The sequence below is a fragment of the Taeniopygia guttata genome, chromosome 23 (assembly GCF_048771995.1).
Source record: "Taeniopygia guttata chromosome 23, bTaeGut7.mat, whole genome shotgun sequence".
Lineage (NCBI taxonomy): Eukaryota > Metazoa > Chordata > Aves > Passeriformes > Estrildidae > Taeniopygia > Taeniopygia guttata.
This window is the reverse complement of record NC_133048.1, coordinates 3312409-3329858: the sequence shown is the minus strand read 5'-3', so window position 1 is coordinate 3329858 and position 17450 is coordinate 3312409. Positions and strand designations below refer to the sequence as shown.

At 54.3% G+C, this 17450-nt stretch overlaps 1 protein-coding gene across 3 annotated transcripts; it reads right to left on the bottom strand.

Moving 5' to 3' along the window:
- Positions 1-625: 625 nt before the first annotated feature.
- On the bottom strand, positions 626-5417 carry SYF2 (SYF2 pre-mRNA splicing factor). Of its 3 annotated transcripts, none has more exons than XM_072917815.1 (8): positions 5291-5417; positions 5098-5211; positions 4519-4644; positions 3149-3266; positions 2150-2240; positions 1321-1419; positions 1075-1242; positions 626-874 (listed from the first exon to the last, which is right to left on the bottom strand). In XM_072917815.1, the coding sequence occupies exons 1-7, from the start codon at positions 5345-5347 to the stop codon at positions 1077-1079; spliced, it is 771 nt and encodes a 256-aa protein (XP_072773916.1). In that variant the 5' UTR covers positions 5348-5417; the 3' UTR covers positions 626-874; positions 1075-1076.
- Positions 5418-17450: the final 12033 nt, after the last annotated feature.

Genomic DNA, 17450 nt, shown 5'->3' with positions numbered 1-17450 from the left:
TTCTGTGATTATTTGTGGGTTTACCTTGCACTCCCCAGCTCCTCTCACGAGCTGCAGCACGGGAGAGCTGTTGGATCGCTCTGGCCGTGGATCCTGCCTCCATCACGGCCTCTTCCTTCCCCAGGTGCCTTCTGGAGTGGGGACTGTGTAGGATTTCAGCTGCCTGCCCCAGGAACCGTGGCCATTCCCAGTCACTACAGGGTTTATTTTACTGGTTTGCTTTAAGATCAGCCTCCCTGAGAGGCAGGAAGGGAAAAAGGGGCAGGAGGAAGTCCAGGAAGGCAAAGGAGCTCTTACATTTTGAGGGTACCTGGTTACACTTGGGTTTTGTATAAACAAATTGTTAGTAAATTAACGGAATGGACTAATGTCTGGAAGCTTCTTTCAGAGACCCTTGAAAGGGGGGAGGATCCTGTGTTTTATCCTCTCCCTGTGGGTGAGGCTGGACAGGGGCAATCCCACCCTTGGAATTGCTGCTGGGGGGGAATCCCACCTTGGAATTTCTGAGGGATGGGGGAATCCCACCTTAGAATTCCTGAGGGACAGGAACAAGCTGCCTTCCCACGGGAATATCACTCTGCTCTTCATCCTGCTGGCACACAAACCTGCGGAACCTACACAGCTCCCAGATTAGACCAAGGAGTTTATTTAGAGCATGACAGGCACAACCTGGCTACTCCCGCAGCCAAAGCTATTCACGGCTGAATTCTGCAAATTGTCCGCTACAATAAACACCACGGAGCTGACAGAGCAACAGAAAAATCTACTTTGGATACAAATTACAATGGAAAATGGCAACAGAGGAGGCAGGATGGAGCTGTGCCAGGCAGGCTCACAGGACCCAGGCTGAGCTGAGCTGAGCTGTGCCAGGCAGGCTCACACAGCCCAGGCTGAGCTGAGCTGAGCCAGGCAGGCTCACACGGCCCAGGCTGAGCTGAGCTGAGCTGTGCCAGGCAGGCTCACACGGCCCAGGCTGAGCTGAGCTGTGCCAGGCAGGCTCACACGGCCCAGGCTGAGCTGAGCTGTGCCAGGCAGGCTCACACGGGCCAGGCTGAGCTGAGCTGTGCCAGGCAGGCTCACACGGCCGTGCCCCTCTCCAGGTTCTGTTTGATCTCGGCCGTGTATTTCCCGTAGAACCTCTCGGCCTTCTGGTTGAACTTGGCGTTCCTCTCGTTGATGTAGTCGATGTCGGCGTCGTCGTTGTAGGGCCGCCTGCGGCTGTACTTCTCCCTCTTCTCGATCCTGGGGGCAGCAGGGGCTGAGCCCGGGGCCGCAGCACCCCCAGCCCTGCCCTCCCTCCCCTCTCTCCCCGGCACTCACTGCTTCTCCAGGTCTGCCACCATCCTGTCCACGCCCTCCTTGGAGGGCACGTGGGTGCCGTGCAGGAGGCTGTCCGAGGTGGGGTACAGGGCGTCCCCGCTGTGGGGAGAGCGAGGGGCAGCACTTACACACCTGGCACTGCTCCGGGGCTCCTGAGAATCCCAGGGAGCACCTTAAAGCCCAGCCAGTCCCAGCCCTTCACCTCCCACCATCCCAAATTGCTCCGAGCCCCGTCCAGCCTGGCCTCGGACACTTGCAGGGATCCAGGGGCAGCCACGGCTGCTCTGGGAAATCTCTGCCAGGGCCTCCCCAGCCTCACAGGGAACAATTTCTTCCCAATATCCAACCTAAATTCCCCCCCCCCTTCCACTTTGAACCCCTCATCCCTTGTCCTGCCCCTCCGTGTCCTTGTGGTTTCCCTGCTTCTGCCCAAGTTCCACTGTCACACCTCACCCAGCTGTGGGAATCCCAGATGTATGTGACATTAAATGTCAGTATTAAACCCAACAGAGGGACCTGCAGGTGCCTCTGAGACACAGAACCCCCAGAAATGCTCAAACTGGACAAGTCTCAGTCCTTAAGCCTTCAAAACCCCAAACCCTGCTCCAGAAGTGCCTGGTGACGCACTGAAACGTGACCTAAGTGCTTGGGCACTTCCTCCAGCTCAGAAATGAACTCGTTAATTACCCCAGCAGCCCTCCCGAAGCAGGGGTGATTAACGAGGTTCATTCCCAAGCAGCTGAGACACAGAAACCCCAGGCCACAGCAGAATGGGCTGGGGTCCTTTGCCCTTGGCTGCCCCAGAGCCCACAGGGGGAGCAGGACTCACTGCTGCTCCTTCAGCCGCTCGTACTGCTCCAGGTCGGGTTTGATCTGCCGGGTCAGCCGCTGGTACTGGCGCAGCTGCGCCGCCGCGTAGTCTGGGGAGAGAGCAGCGTTTGCTGGCCTGCACAGCAGGTCTCACCTGCTTCTCTGCGTGCTTTACCTGGTTTATATTTTTATAGCATGATTTTACCTGCTTCTCTGCATTGTTTGACCTGTTTTATACTTTTATAGCATGATTTTACCTATTTTACAGCATTATTTTTCCTATTTTACAGGATTATTTTATATTTTTATAGCATTATTTTACCTATTTTACAGCCTTATTTTATATTTTTATAGCATGATTTAACCTATTTTATAGCATTATTTTACCTATTTTACTGCATTGTTTCACTTGTTTTATTGTATTGTTTTACCTATTCTATAGCATTATTTTACTATTTTACAGCATTATTTTATCTATTTTACAGCATTATTTTATCTATTTTACAGCATTATTTTATCTATTTTGTACCATTGTTTTACCTATTTTATAGCATTATTTTACAGCATTATTTTACCTATTTTATAGCATTATTTTACAGCATTATTTTACCTATTTTATAGCATTATTTTACCTATTTTATAGCATTATTTTACAGCATTATTTTACCTATTTTACAGCATTATTTTATCTATTTTGTACCATTGTTTTACCTATTTTATAGCATTATTTTACAGCATTATTTTACCTATTTTATAGCACTATTTTACCTATTATCTCTCTATTATCTCTCTTTCTGTTCATATTGTTATTAGATATGTTCTACCACCGTGTGCTCTTCATAGTGCACCAATAATATAAAATGTTTTTACTTCAAGACTGCTAAAATTAGTCTTCACAATGTTCTCTGTAAAAGAGAAACGTACTTACGAATAAAAGATCATTCCTTACCTTCTAACAACAAAATAATTTTCATTTCCACCTCAGCAGCAGCACAGGTGGGCAGAGCTGAGGGTTTACCTGAGAAACCCAGGTCGGGGTTTTTCTTCTTCTTCTTCCTCTCCCACCTCTCGGCGTCCTCGGCGCTGATCTCCAGCAGCTTCACCCGCTCGTAGTCCTCGCCCCGGGCTGCACATTCCTGCAGGAGCAGCAGGGAGAGCTGTGCCAGGGCCAGGGAACCAGCCTGGGCACTGCCAGGGAACCAGCCTGGGCACTGCCAGGGCCAGGGAAACCAGCCTGGGCACTGCCAGGGCCAGGGAAACCAGCCTGGGCACTGCCAGGGCCAGGGAAACCAGCCTGGGTAGTGCCAGTGCCAGGGAAACCAGCCTGGGTAGTGCCAGTGCCAGGGAAACCAGTGCCAGCTCCAGGGAAATCAGCCTGGGTAATCCCAGCTCCAGGGAAATCAGCCTGGGTAATGCCAGGGAACCAGCCTGGGTACTGCCAGTGCCGGGAAACCAGCCTGGGTAGTGCCAGGGAAATCAGCCTGGGCAATCCCAGCTCCAGGAAAACCAGCCTGGGTAATGCCAGGGCCAGGGAAACCAGCCTGGGCAATGCCAGGGAAATCAGCCTGGGCAATCCCAGCTCCAGGAAAACGAGCCTGGGCAGTGCCAGGGCCAGGGAACCAGCCTGGGTAATCCCAGCCCAGGTAATCCCAGCCTGGCTAATCCCAGCCCTGCAGAGCCAGGGTGACCCAGAGGATTTGGGGATTTCATTCCGCCCTCAGTGCTCACCCAGGAGGTGCAAAACTCCACCAACCAGCCCATTTCCTGCTCACAGCCCCTCAGCAATGCTCCTCAGCCTCTCAGCTGCTGCTGTTCCTACTCCCAACACCGTTAGGAGCGGTGGTTTTATTTTTAAAAAGAAGATTTTAAATAAACACTCTTAAAACTGTAATTTCTACCCCACGTGGTCCTGCCACAATGCACCTTTCACAGGTGTAATTCTCCAAAATCTCTGCTTTTTCTGCAAGGCCACGGTTTGAAACTTGTTTCCAGTTCAGTTTCTCAGCAATGTCACCTTGTGTCATTAGCTCACGGGTTTGGGGTGACAATCAGGGGTTAATTAATTAACACACGCGTTTGGGGTGACAATCAGGGGTTAGTTTATTAGCCCACGGGTTTTGGGCTGATAATCAGGAGTTAGTTAATTAGCCCATGGTTTTGGGCTGATAATCAGGAGTTAGTTAATTAGCACACGGTATGGGGGTGACAATCAGGGGTCAGTTATTTAGCCCATGGGTTTGGGGTGCCAATCAGGGGTCAGTTAATTAGCCCATGGGTTTGGGGTGATAATCAGGGGTCAGTTAATTACCCCACAGCCCAGCCTGACCTCTGTGCAGGCTGCAGCGTGTCCCTGTGTCCCTGCCCACCCGGGGCTCGGGGGTTCTTTACCTTCTTCTTCTCCTGCACCTGCAGCTCCCACTCCAGCCGGGCTTTTTTGGCTTCCCAGTTCGGGGGCAGCTTCAGCCTCTTGTCCTCCTCCAGCACCTCCTGGCTGTTCAGCTTGCACGCCTCGTACTGCAGGCAAAGGGGGCAGCAAAATGGGGCAGGGGAGGGAAACTCGGGGAGTGAACCCCAACAGCCATGCAACCAACCCAAACCCACATGGAACCAACCCAAACCCCCATGGAACCAACCCAAACCCACATGGAACAGCCCCAAGTCCCTGGGGGACACAGAACCCAACCACACCGAACAACCCCAAACCCCCGGGGGGACAAATCCACATGGAACAGCCCCGAACCTACATACAATAACCCCAAAACGCCCATGGAATAACCCCAAACCCCCATGGAACAGCCCCAAACCCCCATGGAACAGCCCCGAACGCCCACGGGAACAAACCCACATCAAACCCCCCGAACCCCCGGGGGGACAAACCCACCCCGAACACCCCCAGAGCACTCCGGGCTGGCAGGGAGCTCCGGAGATCGCCCAGCGCCAGCCAGGCCCCGCTCCCGTCCCCCGTACCCGCTTCATGTGGAGCTCCCGGAACCGGCGCAGCCGCTCCTCCCGCCTCTGCTCCGCCGCCGCCGCGGCCGGGCCGGGCTCTGCCACCTCCTCCTCCTCCTCCTCCTCCTCGCTCTGCAACGAGCCGCACTCAGCCAGGAGCGCCGGTAGGAGCCGGGACCCCCGATCCCGTCCGATTCCCGCCCCGCCTCACCCCGATATCGGCCTCGGGCACCCCCAGGCTGCTGAGGGCCGACACCGCCGCCGCCATCGCACCGCGCTTCCGCCTTCCGGTGTTCCGGTACTTCCGGTGTTCCCGGTACTTCCGGTGCGCCCGGCACTTCCGGCGCATCCTGCAGGGCGCCCCCCAGCGGGCGGGAGGTGCCGCCGCCGCTGTCCCAGGGACAACGTTACAGAAAATTAAAATAAAATAAAATAAAATAAAATAAAATAAAATAAAATAAAATAAAATAAAATAAAATAAAATAAAATAAAATAAAATAAAATAAAATAAAATAAAATAAAATAAAATAAAATAAAATAAAATAATAAAGTTTTGTTGCAACTTCTGAGCGAAGCAAGCCCAGGTTCCCATGGCAGTGCCGCCGTGGCCGGGCTCTCCTCACAGGGAGATTCACTATGGATTTCACTCTGGATTTCCATATGGATTTCCTTATGGATTTCCTTATGGATTTCACTCTGGATTTCCTTATGGATTTCACTCTGGATTTCCATATGGATTTCACTCTGGATTGCTCAGGAGGGCTCGGCACGTTCAGGACAGCCCCAAAGGCCGTGGGTGAGGCTGAGCAGCGTGAAAATGCCAGATCGCTTGGTTATTAAAATGTTAAAAGTTTAATAATAATAAAATGGTTATAAAAATAATAATACAATTAGAGTAATGAAGTTTAGAGTTAGGACAATTACAAGACAATAAAAAGCAAAGAATGACGGATGTCTGGATGCCCTTGGACACTAAGTCACGAAAAGCATCCCTTGTGAATAAAGGAATAACCTTAAAACAATACACTTGTTGCATATTCATATATCCTTCATGGCTATGCGTACATTCTGTTTAAAACAAGAAACTCTGTCTGTTGTATGTCAACTATTTCCATTAATCCCCTGGTGTCTTCGAGTCTGAGCAAGGCCTGAAGAAATTAGCTTCTTCTGATAAGAAAACCATAAATTCCTTTTTTTTTTTGAATATTTAGGTGTTCCTCGAAGTGAGTATCGCATTCCTAAAAAAAAACCTCCCCCCACATACATAGTCTCTATTTTAACATTATGTTGGAACCTAAAACTGTATCTAACACACTAATTAAAAGAATTAATACAGCATAACTTTCTGACATTACACATATAATATTCATTGTAATATTTGTGAAAAGCCAATCATAAAATGTGCATTTTTCACAGCAGGATTGCAGAGCAGCCCCGGCAGAGGGAAGCGCAGCCCTGGCCATGGCAGGGCCCCGTCCCTTCACCAAAAGAGCCACCAAAAAAGGCACCAAAAAAGCACCAAAAGAGCCACCAAAAAAGGCATCAAAAAAGCACCAAAAGAGCCACCAAAAGAGGGATATACCCCATGTAAAAAAAAGCATATTTTATGATTGGCTTTTCGCAAATACCAAGTTGAATGCTGTGTGTGCTGTGTTCTATCGATTAGAAGTGCTGTGTTAACATTTTTATAGCGTGGTAAATGTAGTTTTGTAGTTGCAATGGAGCTTTTGTAGGTGAAATAGAAGTGGGGAATTCAGGGACAAGGGTGGAATTCAGGGACAAGGGTGGAATTCAGGGACAGGGACACGGGGAATTCAGGGACACGGGGAATTCAGGGACGCAGGGGTGCAGACAGGGATGCAGGGATGCAGGGATGCAGGGATGCAGGCAGGGATGCAGGGGTGCAGGCAGGGATGCAGGGATGCAGGGATGCAGAAAAGGATGCAGGCAGGGATGCAGGAATGCAGACAGGGATGCAGGGATGCAGACAGGGATGCAGGGATGCAGGGTTGCAGGGATGCAGGGATGCAGGGAAGGATGCAGAGATGCAGACAGGGGTGCAGACAGGGTTGCAGGGGTGCAGGGATGCAGGAAAGGATGCAGACAGGGATGCAGGGAAGGATGCAGACAGGGATGCAGACAGGGATGCAGGGATGCAGACAGGGTTGCAGAGATGCAGACAGGGACCCAGGCATGCTCACCCTGCTCCCAGCCCTCGCTAGCAGTGACCACAGAGCCCCATGTCCCCAGCCAGGTGGGGACCCTGCCTCACCCTGCCTGTTCTGGGGGGCTCCTCTCAGTTTAGAACTCCCCCCTTGGGAGCTCCCGTTTCTCCTTCGTGCTGGTGAGGACACGGGGCAGTGCCAGGGGCTCCCACACGGCTCCAGGGGATCCTGCTGGGATCAGCCCCCCTTGGTGGGCACCAGCGCTGACCCGAGGCAAGAGAAGGAAACCTGGGCCTGCAACTTGCCCAGGAGCCAAACTTGTAATAATGACATCAGCCCAACAAAATGGGGGACCTGAACTGCTGGGGAAACTAATTAGGGACAGATCTTATTAAAAATTAATTAGGGACAGATCTGTGCGTGGTCGTTAACCATGGGGAAATTTGGAGGGAGGGGAAACGTGGAGAGGGTTTGGTTTTGAGGTGGAAGAGAAGCTGGGCCTGTGTCAGGCCAGTTCCTCTCCATCACAGGCTCCTCTTTGTGTCCTCTTGGGTTGCAATTGCAATCTTTCAGATCAGACACAAAATCATTGGGCTGGAGAGCCAAAAGTACCTGGCTAATGGGATTAACAGAAATTAACCTGGTTACGTGGGGACTCCATCGAAAATGAGAAAGTGCTGATGGCCAAAATCAATTCCTCCCCAGCCAAATGACTGCAGGCCTGGCTTTGGGTTTCAGTTTAATGCTCAGCCCTCCAACAATGAGCAGGGTGGGATTGAATTAGGTCCTGAGCGTGGAGTTGGAGTGATGGCAGCGGTTTGTCTTTAATGCCAGCAGAGAGCCAGGGGGAAAAATGGGAAATCCTCCCTGCTTTTCCCTGGAATCACAGGGAGGGCCCTGCTGGGGGTCCCTGGGATGGGCAGAGTGGGAAAAATGGGAAATCCTCCCTGCTTTTCCCTGGAATCACAGGGAGGGCCCTGCTGGGGTCCCTGGGATGGGCAGAGTGGGGAAAATGGGAAATCCTCCCTGCTTTTCCCTGGAATCACAGGGAGGGCCCTGCTGGGGTCCCTGGGATGGGCAGAGTGGGAAAAATGGGAAATCCTCCCTGCTTTTCCCTGGAATCACAGGGAGGGCCCTGCTGGGGTCCCTGGTGCCCTCATGAGGAGCTGCCTTGGCCAAGCTCTCCCTACCCCTGTTCCAGCCCAGGATCAGAGCTGGAACTGGGGCAGTGGGGTGGGGACAGTGGGGTGGGATGGTTTGGGATCCACAGTGGGGTGGGATGGTTTGGGATCCACAGTGGGGTGGGGACAGGGGGGTGGGATGGTTTGGGATCCACAGTGGGGTGAGATGGTTTGGGATCCACAGTGGGGTGAGATGGTTTGGGATCCACAGTGGGGTGGGGACAGGGGGGTGGGACGGTTTGGGATCCACAGTGGGGTGTGGGAATGGGGTCTTTGGGATCCCCAGTGGGCTGGAGGAGCAGGATGGGACACTGTGGGATCCCCAGCCCCACGGACAGATAAATCCCGGGCTCCCCAGGCCCGGCTGTTCCTTTCGGAGCCCCTCGGAGCCTGAGCGGGGAGCAGCTCCCGGCAGCTCCCACCCCGGGCTCATCTTTTCCCCTAAAAGCCGGAACCCGGCGGGGTTTCCTGGCCGAGAGCAGCTCGCTCGTTACCGTGCATGGGAAATGAAGCCGATTTTGTGTTTTATCGCACGAACCCGGGGCCGGGAGGGTGCCCTGGGTGCTCAGGATGTGCTCCTGTCCCTGCTGCGGGACAGCCGGCGGGAGCATCCCCGGGATGGAGCCATCCCTGGAGGGCAGCAGCCCCTCCGGGGGCTCAGGGAGGGAGGATAACGTCACGTTTCCCCCGGATCAATGAAGATTTTGGTTCGGGAGTTATTAGCCCGGTGTCATAAACTATCTGAAAACCACAAAAGTAAAATAATAAATCTCCCTGTTCGCCTCCTGCGCGGGGTTTTTAAGTACCCGAGTCCCTCCAGGCAGCGGTTCGATATCGCAGCGGACACAAATCACCGAGACAGAGCCGGATTTTGGGGAATATCGGTCAGGCTTTGCTGTTTTCCAGCACTCGGCCCTGGGCAGGGAAGCTCCCTCGGGCTCCTTGGGGGAATGTGTCCCTGTCCCACAGCGGGACACTTTGGGATGTTCCTGCCACGGGAAACGCACTTCAGGCATCATTAAATGCTTAAAACCAAACTGGTGCTGGTAAAACAGCAGGGCCGCACCCCCAAACTGGGGTTCAGCAGCTGGGGGGGGCAGGGGACAGCTCCTCCCAGTGCTCCCAGTGCCCCTCCCCAGGGTGCCCGCGGGGTGTCGGTGCCGTCCCCGGAGGTGTCGGGGTGTCCCCCGGCCTCTGCCAGCCACAGGTTTGTTTTTAAAGCTCTTTCTGGTGCCATTTCCCGGTGGTTTTGTCTCCGGGCCGTGGCCGCTGCGTTCTCCCTCCCTCGTTATTTCCAGCCTGCCTCGGCTCTGCGTGGTTTGCCCCCATCCCAGCGGGCTCCCCCTGGAAACCCACCAGAGCCGAGCTCTCCAAGGGAAAAATAACCCCGACACAACAAGCCCGACCAAATAAACCCCAGCAAAAAAAAAAACCCGACAAAAATAACCCCGACAAAACAAACCCCGACCAAACAAACCCCGACCAAACAAACCCCGACCAAACAACCCCGAGCAAGGCGATGTGGGGCAGGTTCCCCGTTCCCTCTGCCGGGAACACTTCCAGCAGCCGAGGGAAGGTGGATCGGGATGAACGAGCCCCACCGCCCGCCTGGGCTGAGGTAATTAGCGCCGGGCGTTAATGAGAGCGGCTCGCAGGGGATGGACGTGGCTGTGCTGTCCCTTTCCCAGGGATGTGCTGACGGATCTGTGGGGCACATCCCGGCCCCGGGAAGGCTGCGGGGACCCCTCGGGACACCCCGAGCCCGCCCCACACGCGGCCTCTGTGGCCCGGCAGGACCGGGAGCGGCGCTTCCCGTCCGGACACCGGGATCGGGAACCCCCGCGCTGTTCAAAGGGACGGAGCCTCTCCCCTGCCCCGCTCCCTCCGTGCCTCCCAGCGGGGCGGGATGGGGGTTCGCGGGCTGGGGAAGCAGAAGGAGCCTCCCCGAGCGCAGATCCCGCTCGCCATGCGCTCCGCAGCCGGCGGAGCAGGATGCTCGGCCCCGGTTCGTGCCTCGCACACCATTTCCCAGCGCGGGGAAGGCTCTTTGTGGCTCTGCAGCGGGATGGAAACAGGTGCAGCTTCCTGGCTTTCTGCTGAGGCCCCATTTTGGCTCCTAAAGTGTTAAGTGAGTGCTAAGCCCTATAAAATTACCCTTTCAGCTACTATTTTTGCACAAAAGGCTCTCTGAGACGAGATACGCCAAAGCATCTGATGAAGTAATATGTCTATTCTCATTTGTGACATTTATTATTAACAGGGAAAAGAAAAAAAAAAGAACAACAAAAAAACCCAACAAATCCCAGTCAGAAAGAACTCTTAATTGAAGCACCATTGTGCCGTGGTAACTGCTATTAAATTAATCTGCTGCATTCCTTTCCACCCACACACTTTAAAACTTCCTGGTTATAATTAGAACCATCTAAAACCAATTTGACACTCCTCGGATGATGCAGTTCAGCTGCTTAATATGGTGAGACTTTGGTGAAAGGAGCGGAGAAGGGCTGCGAGCAAGCTGGGGCTGCTGCTGCTGCCCGGGGATCTCAGTTCCAGGCGGAATTCGAGTTTAGCTCTGCTCTGAGCTTGCTCCATCCCGCTTGTCCCACGGGAGATGCTCCAGCCCAGAGTATCCCTCACCCAGAGCCCCCCCGGGTGCTGGCCAGGGGATTTTGGGAGGTTCGTGTTTTGTTTTGGGAGCCCCTCGAGCTCTCCCCTCCTTTGTGCCAGCTGGGGAAGGCATCAAAGGCAGTAATTCCGCGATGGAAAAGCGTTTGGGTGTTTCGGTGCGGGGAAAAGGCACCCGAGTGCAGGGCTGAGAGGGGATTTTTTGGGAATGGGGGACTAAGAGGTGTGGGGACGGCGCCCACCCCTGCACCAACGCTGTGCCTGCCTCGGGGTTAGCAAATCTTGGAGGATGCTCATCCAGGGCTGGGTCTGGGGAAAATGTTCTGGGACCTGAGGTGAGAAACCACCGGGCCTGGGCGAGAACTGGCGCGGGTGTCACTTCTGCAAACGTGTTCCTGCTCGCCGCCTTTATCTGTCATCCTCGGAACCACCTGGGTGCCATTTGATGCTATCAGGGACCGCGCCGAGCTCCCGGCACATCCCCGGCCGCCTCAAGGCACCGCCAGTTCCTCCGCAGCCCTGGAAGATCCCGTTAGTCACGGTATCTCCGCTGTCACCTTCTGCTTCCTTCTGCATTTGGCTTTCGCTCCGCGGCCATGTGTTAACCAGGGCTCCGCAGCTTCCTCACCCTCCGCTGGGGCCGTTTCCTCCCGCCGGGGACCTCGGGCTGTCCCCGGGGCTGGGGTGGCTCCAGGGGACGCGGAGTTTTGGGTTCCAGCCCTGCTTTGTCCCTGCGGGCAGGGCTGAGCTGCAAACCTGGAGCATCCCGATTCCTCCGCCGCGCTCCCAGCTCGGCCCTCGCCCTGTGAAACGTGGAAAACGCAGAAATTCGGGGCTGCTGCCAGCCCGAGGGCTCCTGGATGTGTTTGGTCACCCCCAGCAGGGGCTGGGACAGCTCCCGGTGCTGCTCGGAGCTGTCACCAGCTCCCGCCACCTCTTGGGCCATTGGAGCCGTTCCGAGCGGGCCATTTGCCCCTTTTGGGGCCAGCCCTGCTCATCCCATGCCAGCCTCTGCCCTCTCCTTGCCCTCTCCTTGCCCTCCCTCGTTTTCCGTCTCTCCCGATGCCATCGCCCCCCTGGAACTCCCCCCGTGTCCGAGGTGGGGCCGTGCCAGCAGTGCCAACAGAAGGAAATTGTGGATTTTCCCCCCAAACCAGGCCCCTGCTGTGGGACAGGACCCCCGGCTGGGGCTGGGCTGGCGTCACTGCCTGGGCACATTTTCCTTGTTTTGGTTGTTGTTTTTTTTTTTAAATACACAAGCTCCACTTTTTTACATTTTGAGGTTTTTACTCTTCTTTCGCCCTGGAGCACGATCAACCCCCCCAAAGCCCGGAGGTTATTTATGCTTTTGTCTAATCTCTGTCGCTTGGCTTTGGGATGGGCCGTTCTTTTTTTTTTCTTTACTTTATTTTATTTTATTTTTTCTCCCCCCGCCTCCCCGCCTCTTGCTACTTCGTAACTTTTTCCCAACTTTGGAAGCGCAACTTTGGAGTGGCCGAAGGCACAAACAAAACAAGGATATTTCTGCTACCCTGTTAACTTTGCAAAAATGCTGCGTGCCTGGAGCTCGGCGGGGAGGGGTAACGAGAACCAGGGGCTGCGAGCTCCGGCCAGACCGGGTAAAATTAGCCCGGGGGGCGGAGAGGGGGAAACGGCTCCATCCTGGAGCCTCCGCACCCAGATGGGCTCGGATGCAGCGAGCGGGTTTGGGATTTACCCCTCTGCCTCTTCAGCCCTGCTCCCCTGGCCAACCCACCCGGGGATTTGTCCTTTTCCTCCTCCCCGGCATTTCTGCTCCCCCCAAAATCGGGGCTCCGTCCCGTCCGGGGGTGTCACAAAGGAGGGAGCCGCCTCTCCCTGTCCCCCATCCCGCTGGGACACCGCGTCCCCCTCGGGGCTCTGATTCCAGAGTTATTCTAGAATTATTCCAGAGTGATTCCAGTTGTTTCCAGGCGCGCCCCGGCAGGGAGGCGTCAGCTCAGCACGGTGGCTCTGCCAGCGTTTGTCACCAAAGCCAAGATTTGTCACCAAAGCCAGACTTTGTCACCGCAGCCGCCCCTCCGTGTCCCCACGGGCACCACCAGCCCCACGGCCGCGGCAGGGCAGGGTTTTGTCACCCGTAGAACGCACCTGGATTTGGGGCTGCAGGGATAAAAATGGGAATCAAGATGATCCAAACTGTGGGTTTTTAGGGTCTCTGATGGCCGTGCTGAGGTCCCGGTGTCGGGATTTGCCGCTTTCTGTGGGTTTTTGGGTGTTTCTGAGGAACACCACGCGCTGCGCTGTCATCTACCCACAGAAATATCCTTTAAATATGCCCTTTAAAATGTCCTTTAAATAAAGGTAGAGGTCGGGCCGTGAGCAAATGGGGTTTGGGAATCGCTGCTGGATCGGGGGTCCGTGTTGAGAGTTCTGCTGGAACTGGTTTGGGCACCACAGACCGTAATTGAAGGGGATTAATTAGCGTGACAATTCGCGTTAATTAACACCAGGACGGAGCGCGGCCCAGGGGATGAGGATGAGGATGGGGATGAAGATGGGAGGAATCTGGTTCTGGAGGTGCCGGACCTGAGCGTGGAGCGTGGAGGGTTTGCCGGTCCTGCCGCTGGGGGGATAAAAAAAAAATTTAAAAAAATAATAATAAAAAAGGAAAAGATAAAAGAGCAGGGAGCGGTGATGGAAGCACGGAGGAGCCGCGGAAGGGCTGGCCCCGCTCCCGAGCTGCTGGCAAACACCAGCCGGGGAAGCTGCTGCTGCTCCTCGGGGCTGCCGTGATGCCGAAATATCTCAAATATTCCCCCAAGTCCTCGTGTGACGGAGCCCTGGGAAAAGCAAAGCGGCACAAAGGGGGAATTTGGGGTGCTGGGGAGCGGGGCAGGATCAGAGGAGGCTCTGCATCCCTGGCCCAGCAGTTTTTGGGGTCTCTGCCCCTCAGGAATTCTCTTGGGCTGCCTGGAGCTTTCTGGGCCGGGCTGCTGAGGGGGCATCTCCAGCCAAAATTAAAGGTGAGAAAGCTCCGTTCTAAAACGCTGCTTTAAGAGCATATTTAAATTGATTTGCTTGGCTTTTAGAGCAAGAGCTCAGGGAAAGGAGAGAGCCCTGCAGAGATTTGGGGTGTCCCTGTGCAGCTCCGGGGTGCTCTGAGCCTCTGGGCGTGCCGTGGCAGCACCAGGGAAGCGTTTCTTTGGGATTGACCATTTCTTTGTGGGGTCAGGGAGCAGCCCCGGGGGGCTGGGGGAGCTTTGCCCCCAAACCTGGCTGCTCCCAGAGGCTGTCACCCAGCGGGTGACACCGCAGCACTTAGCAGCCTCCTGGCAGCCCCAGATGGATTCGTGCTCCTGACTTTTCTTGAGTCGGATTCTCTCCATTTGCTCTATTGATTTGAATTTTAAAGTGAGGGGGATAATGCTGGTTTTAATGCTGTTTTTATTGTGGCAAGTGAGGAGCTGGTGGGGCACTGCGGAATAAATGGAATTATTGCCGTGTTTTGGTGAGCCTGAAGCTGCTGTGGTGAGGGGTGAAGGTGATTCGGGGGTTTCCTCGTGGCATTTTGGGGGAGGCGGGATGAGCCTGGCCCTGGTAGGTCCCCAGTCCATGCTGGGTGTCCACAAACCCAACCCAACCAAGCCCTGCACACCTTGGGTGGCTCCCACATTAAATATAAATGTGGATAAAATTACCTTAATCAAGTCTAAGCAGAATCGATTAATATTTTAGTAAAAACCTCACGCTGGAGTTTAACAGACTGGTTAAATCTCAGCTGGAAAAACCACTGTGGTTCCCCACCAGCTTTTTTTTTTTTTTCCTCCTTAAACCCAGCCTGGTTTCCACGGCCCCTCTCTGCCTGTGGGGCCTGCACTGGGGTTGCTGGGGAGCTCTTTGCCCTTTAGCTGAGCAAATTATCAGCGGTTTAAAAAGGCCCCTTCTCCCCCTCCCGGCTCCCTTTTATAGGTACAATAATCAGATAAAATATTTCTGGAAGACTATTTACAAAATCCCCCCATCCCCATCAATCTTACGGTTAAGAAGGAGCGGAGGAAGAAATCTTAACCTCAAGAAGCTGCTAATGCAACCGAGCTCTTTAATGGCGGGGTGGAGATCTTCTTTTTTTTCCTGCTGCCATTACTATGGAATACATAATAACATCAATAATTAAATATAAATTGGATTTAATATTTTATGCTGGCGACATGTAATTTACACTCTACCCGAGAAATCAAAAGGTCACGTCTGAAGCGAAAGGCAAGGAGGGAAAGGGAGAGGGGCTCGGCCCTGAGATGAGTCTGGTGTTGGGAGGCTCAACAAATCGCTCCAGGGAGGGGAGGGAGAGCTTTGTTTGGGGGTGAAAAATGAGGGGTTTGGGCTGGATTGCAGGTGTGGGGCTGTTCCTGCTCTGTCTGGCTGGTTCTGGGCTCAGCGCCGCTCTGGCTCTGGTTTAGGGGATGGCTGTAGGATCCCCACCCCTGTTTTAGGGGCTGGGGGGGAGTGTGGGATCCCCATCCCTGCTGTCCTGGAGGAGAGGCCAGCAGAGCTCTCCTGCATCGATTTGTGGGGGCTCAGGGCAGCTCTGGGTGTCCTGCCAGCACAGCAGCTCCATTAACGAGGTAATTCAGGAACTGCCCGGGTTATTTCTGGAATGGGCCCATTTTCAGTCTTTTATTGCTCTCCCTGTTGGGTCATCGAAGATTTGGCTGATTTTCACGTCCATACCCGGGATTTTGTGCCCAGCAGCCCCAGCTCTCTTTGCCATGAGCTTTACACCCTCAGTTAATAAAAACCAGGAGAAATCCAACCTCTCTTGGGCAGATGTGGGGCTCTCCCAGCTCTCCAGGCTCGGGTTTGTGTCCCCTCCCTGGGCTGGTGGCAGCAGGGAGCGAACCTGGAGCCATCCCTGGCGTGGGGAGAGAGGATTTATCCCCCCCGATGAGTTCTTAGGGCTGTGGGTAGAGAGGTTTGGGGCTGCCCAGCACAGGTTTCTCTGCAAGTGAGGCTTCTGCTTTTTTAAAGGTTGTGCAACACATCTGGGCAAAGCCATTCCTGATTCTTCTTCTCCTTCTCCCCCCGAGCGGGTTCAGCTGGGGAAGTTGGGGGGAACCAGCCCTGGGGGCGGTTGGGTTTGGGGTCTCACCTGGCACGAACGTGGAGGGGGAGGCAGGTGGAGGGGCTGGGGCTGCTGGGGATGTGAAATTGAAGTGGAATTTGGAGAGGGAATAAATCCTCTTTGTGCACTGGGGGGAGGCTGCCTGGAGCTGCTGTTGGCTCTCTCCTGGGGCAGGGTGGGGTTTGGCTGCCTGGGAAAAGGGGAGATGTCCTCTAGGGAGACTGGACAGGCTGGAAAAAACCCCTGGGTGCACCCTTGGGTGGTCCTTGAGGGGGGACAAAGGGACAGCAGCACCCACCCCCCTCGCTGGGGAGCCTGGCAGGCAGAGCTGGAAGTGCCTGGGTCTGATTTTGGGTCTGTTTTGCCCAGATTCAGCCACTGCCATTGCATCCAGGAAGGTTTGCTGCCTGTGACCGAGGTGGAAAATCCTCCCTGAGCCTGGGGTTAATTGAACATTCGTTTGTTTGCTTTGGTCTTTGTGGGCAAGCAAAGTAAAAACCCCAAAACAGCCGAGTTCCCACCCGCTGCAGGGGCCATGAACCTCCTCAGATCCCTCAGGAGTGGGCAGAAAATGCCAGTTCTCATTTGGCAAAGCCAAAGCTGGGGCCAAGTCAGCTCTGTTTGGCTTTTCTCAGAGCCAAAGCCCCTCTGGAGCTCAGCCCTGGTGGAAGAATTTGGGAAAGGTTGGATGGGATGGGGCTTGGAGCAGTCTGGGGTGGTGGGAGGTCTCCCTGCTGGGGACAGGATGCCATGAAAGGTCCTTCCAGGCCAAAAAAACCCCATAATTCTGTGAAAATAAGGTGTGATCCTGCCCCACACCCGGATCCCTGCTGGGATTAATCCTAATTTGGCTTTTAGCATCACCTGGGGGGTGCCAAGCGCTGCCTTTCAGGGCACAGCTCCTTTGGGGGCCCTCAGCATTTTGGGGTCTGAGCTGAGCTGCCCCCAAATCACCCAAGGCTGAGCTTTATAGGGTCATTACCCTTTTTATAACGCTTTGGAAACCACTTGGAAAAAGAGCCACTTGGTTTTTTTTTTTTTATTGTTGGGATTGAAACAGTTTTGATCAAAAATGGGGCGGCTTTTTCCACCTCCTGCCCCTTCCCTTGATCAGCACCTGCCCCGGGAGGAGGAAGGATCTAATGAATTGCAAGAGGATGGGACTGGCCCTGCCCTCTCAGGGCTCCTTCCATGGATTTATTTGGTTTTTCCAAGTCAAGCATGGAAAATCTTCATAAACCCTGCACCCTTGCAGCTTCTGGTGCCCCTGAAAGTGGAAACACCTGGTTTTCAAAGGGC

Coding starts and splice junctions, on each gene's coding strand:
- SYF2 (XM_072917814.1), bottom strand. CDS start 5,347: ATGGCGGCGGCGGTGTCGGCCCTCAGCAGCCTGGGGGTGCCCGAGGCC. Junction 5,212..5,290: donor TGCCCGAGGCCGATATCGGG/GTGAGGCGGGGC, acceptor GGCTCGTTGCAG/AGCGAGGAGGAGGAGGAGGA. Junction 1,243..1,320: donor GTGGCAGACCTGGAGAAGCA/GTGAGTGCCGGG, acceptor TGCTGCCCCCAG/GATCGAGAAGAGGGAGAAGT.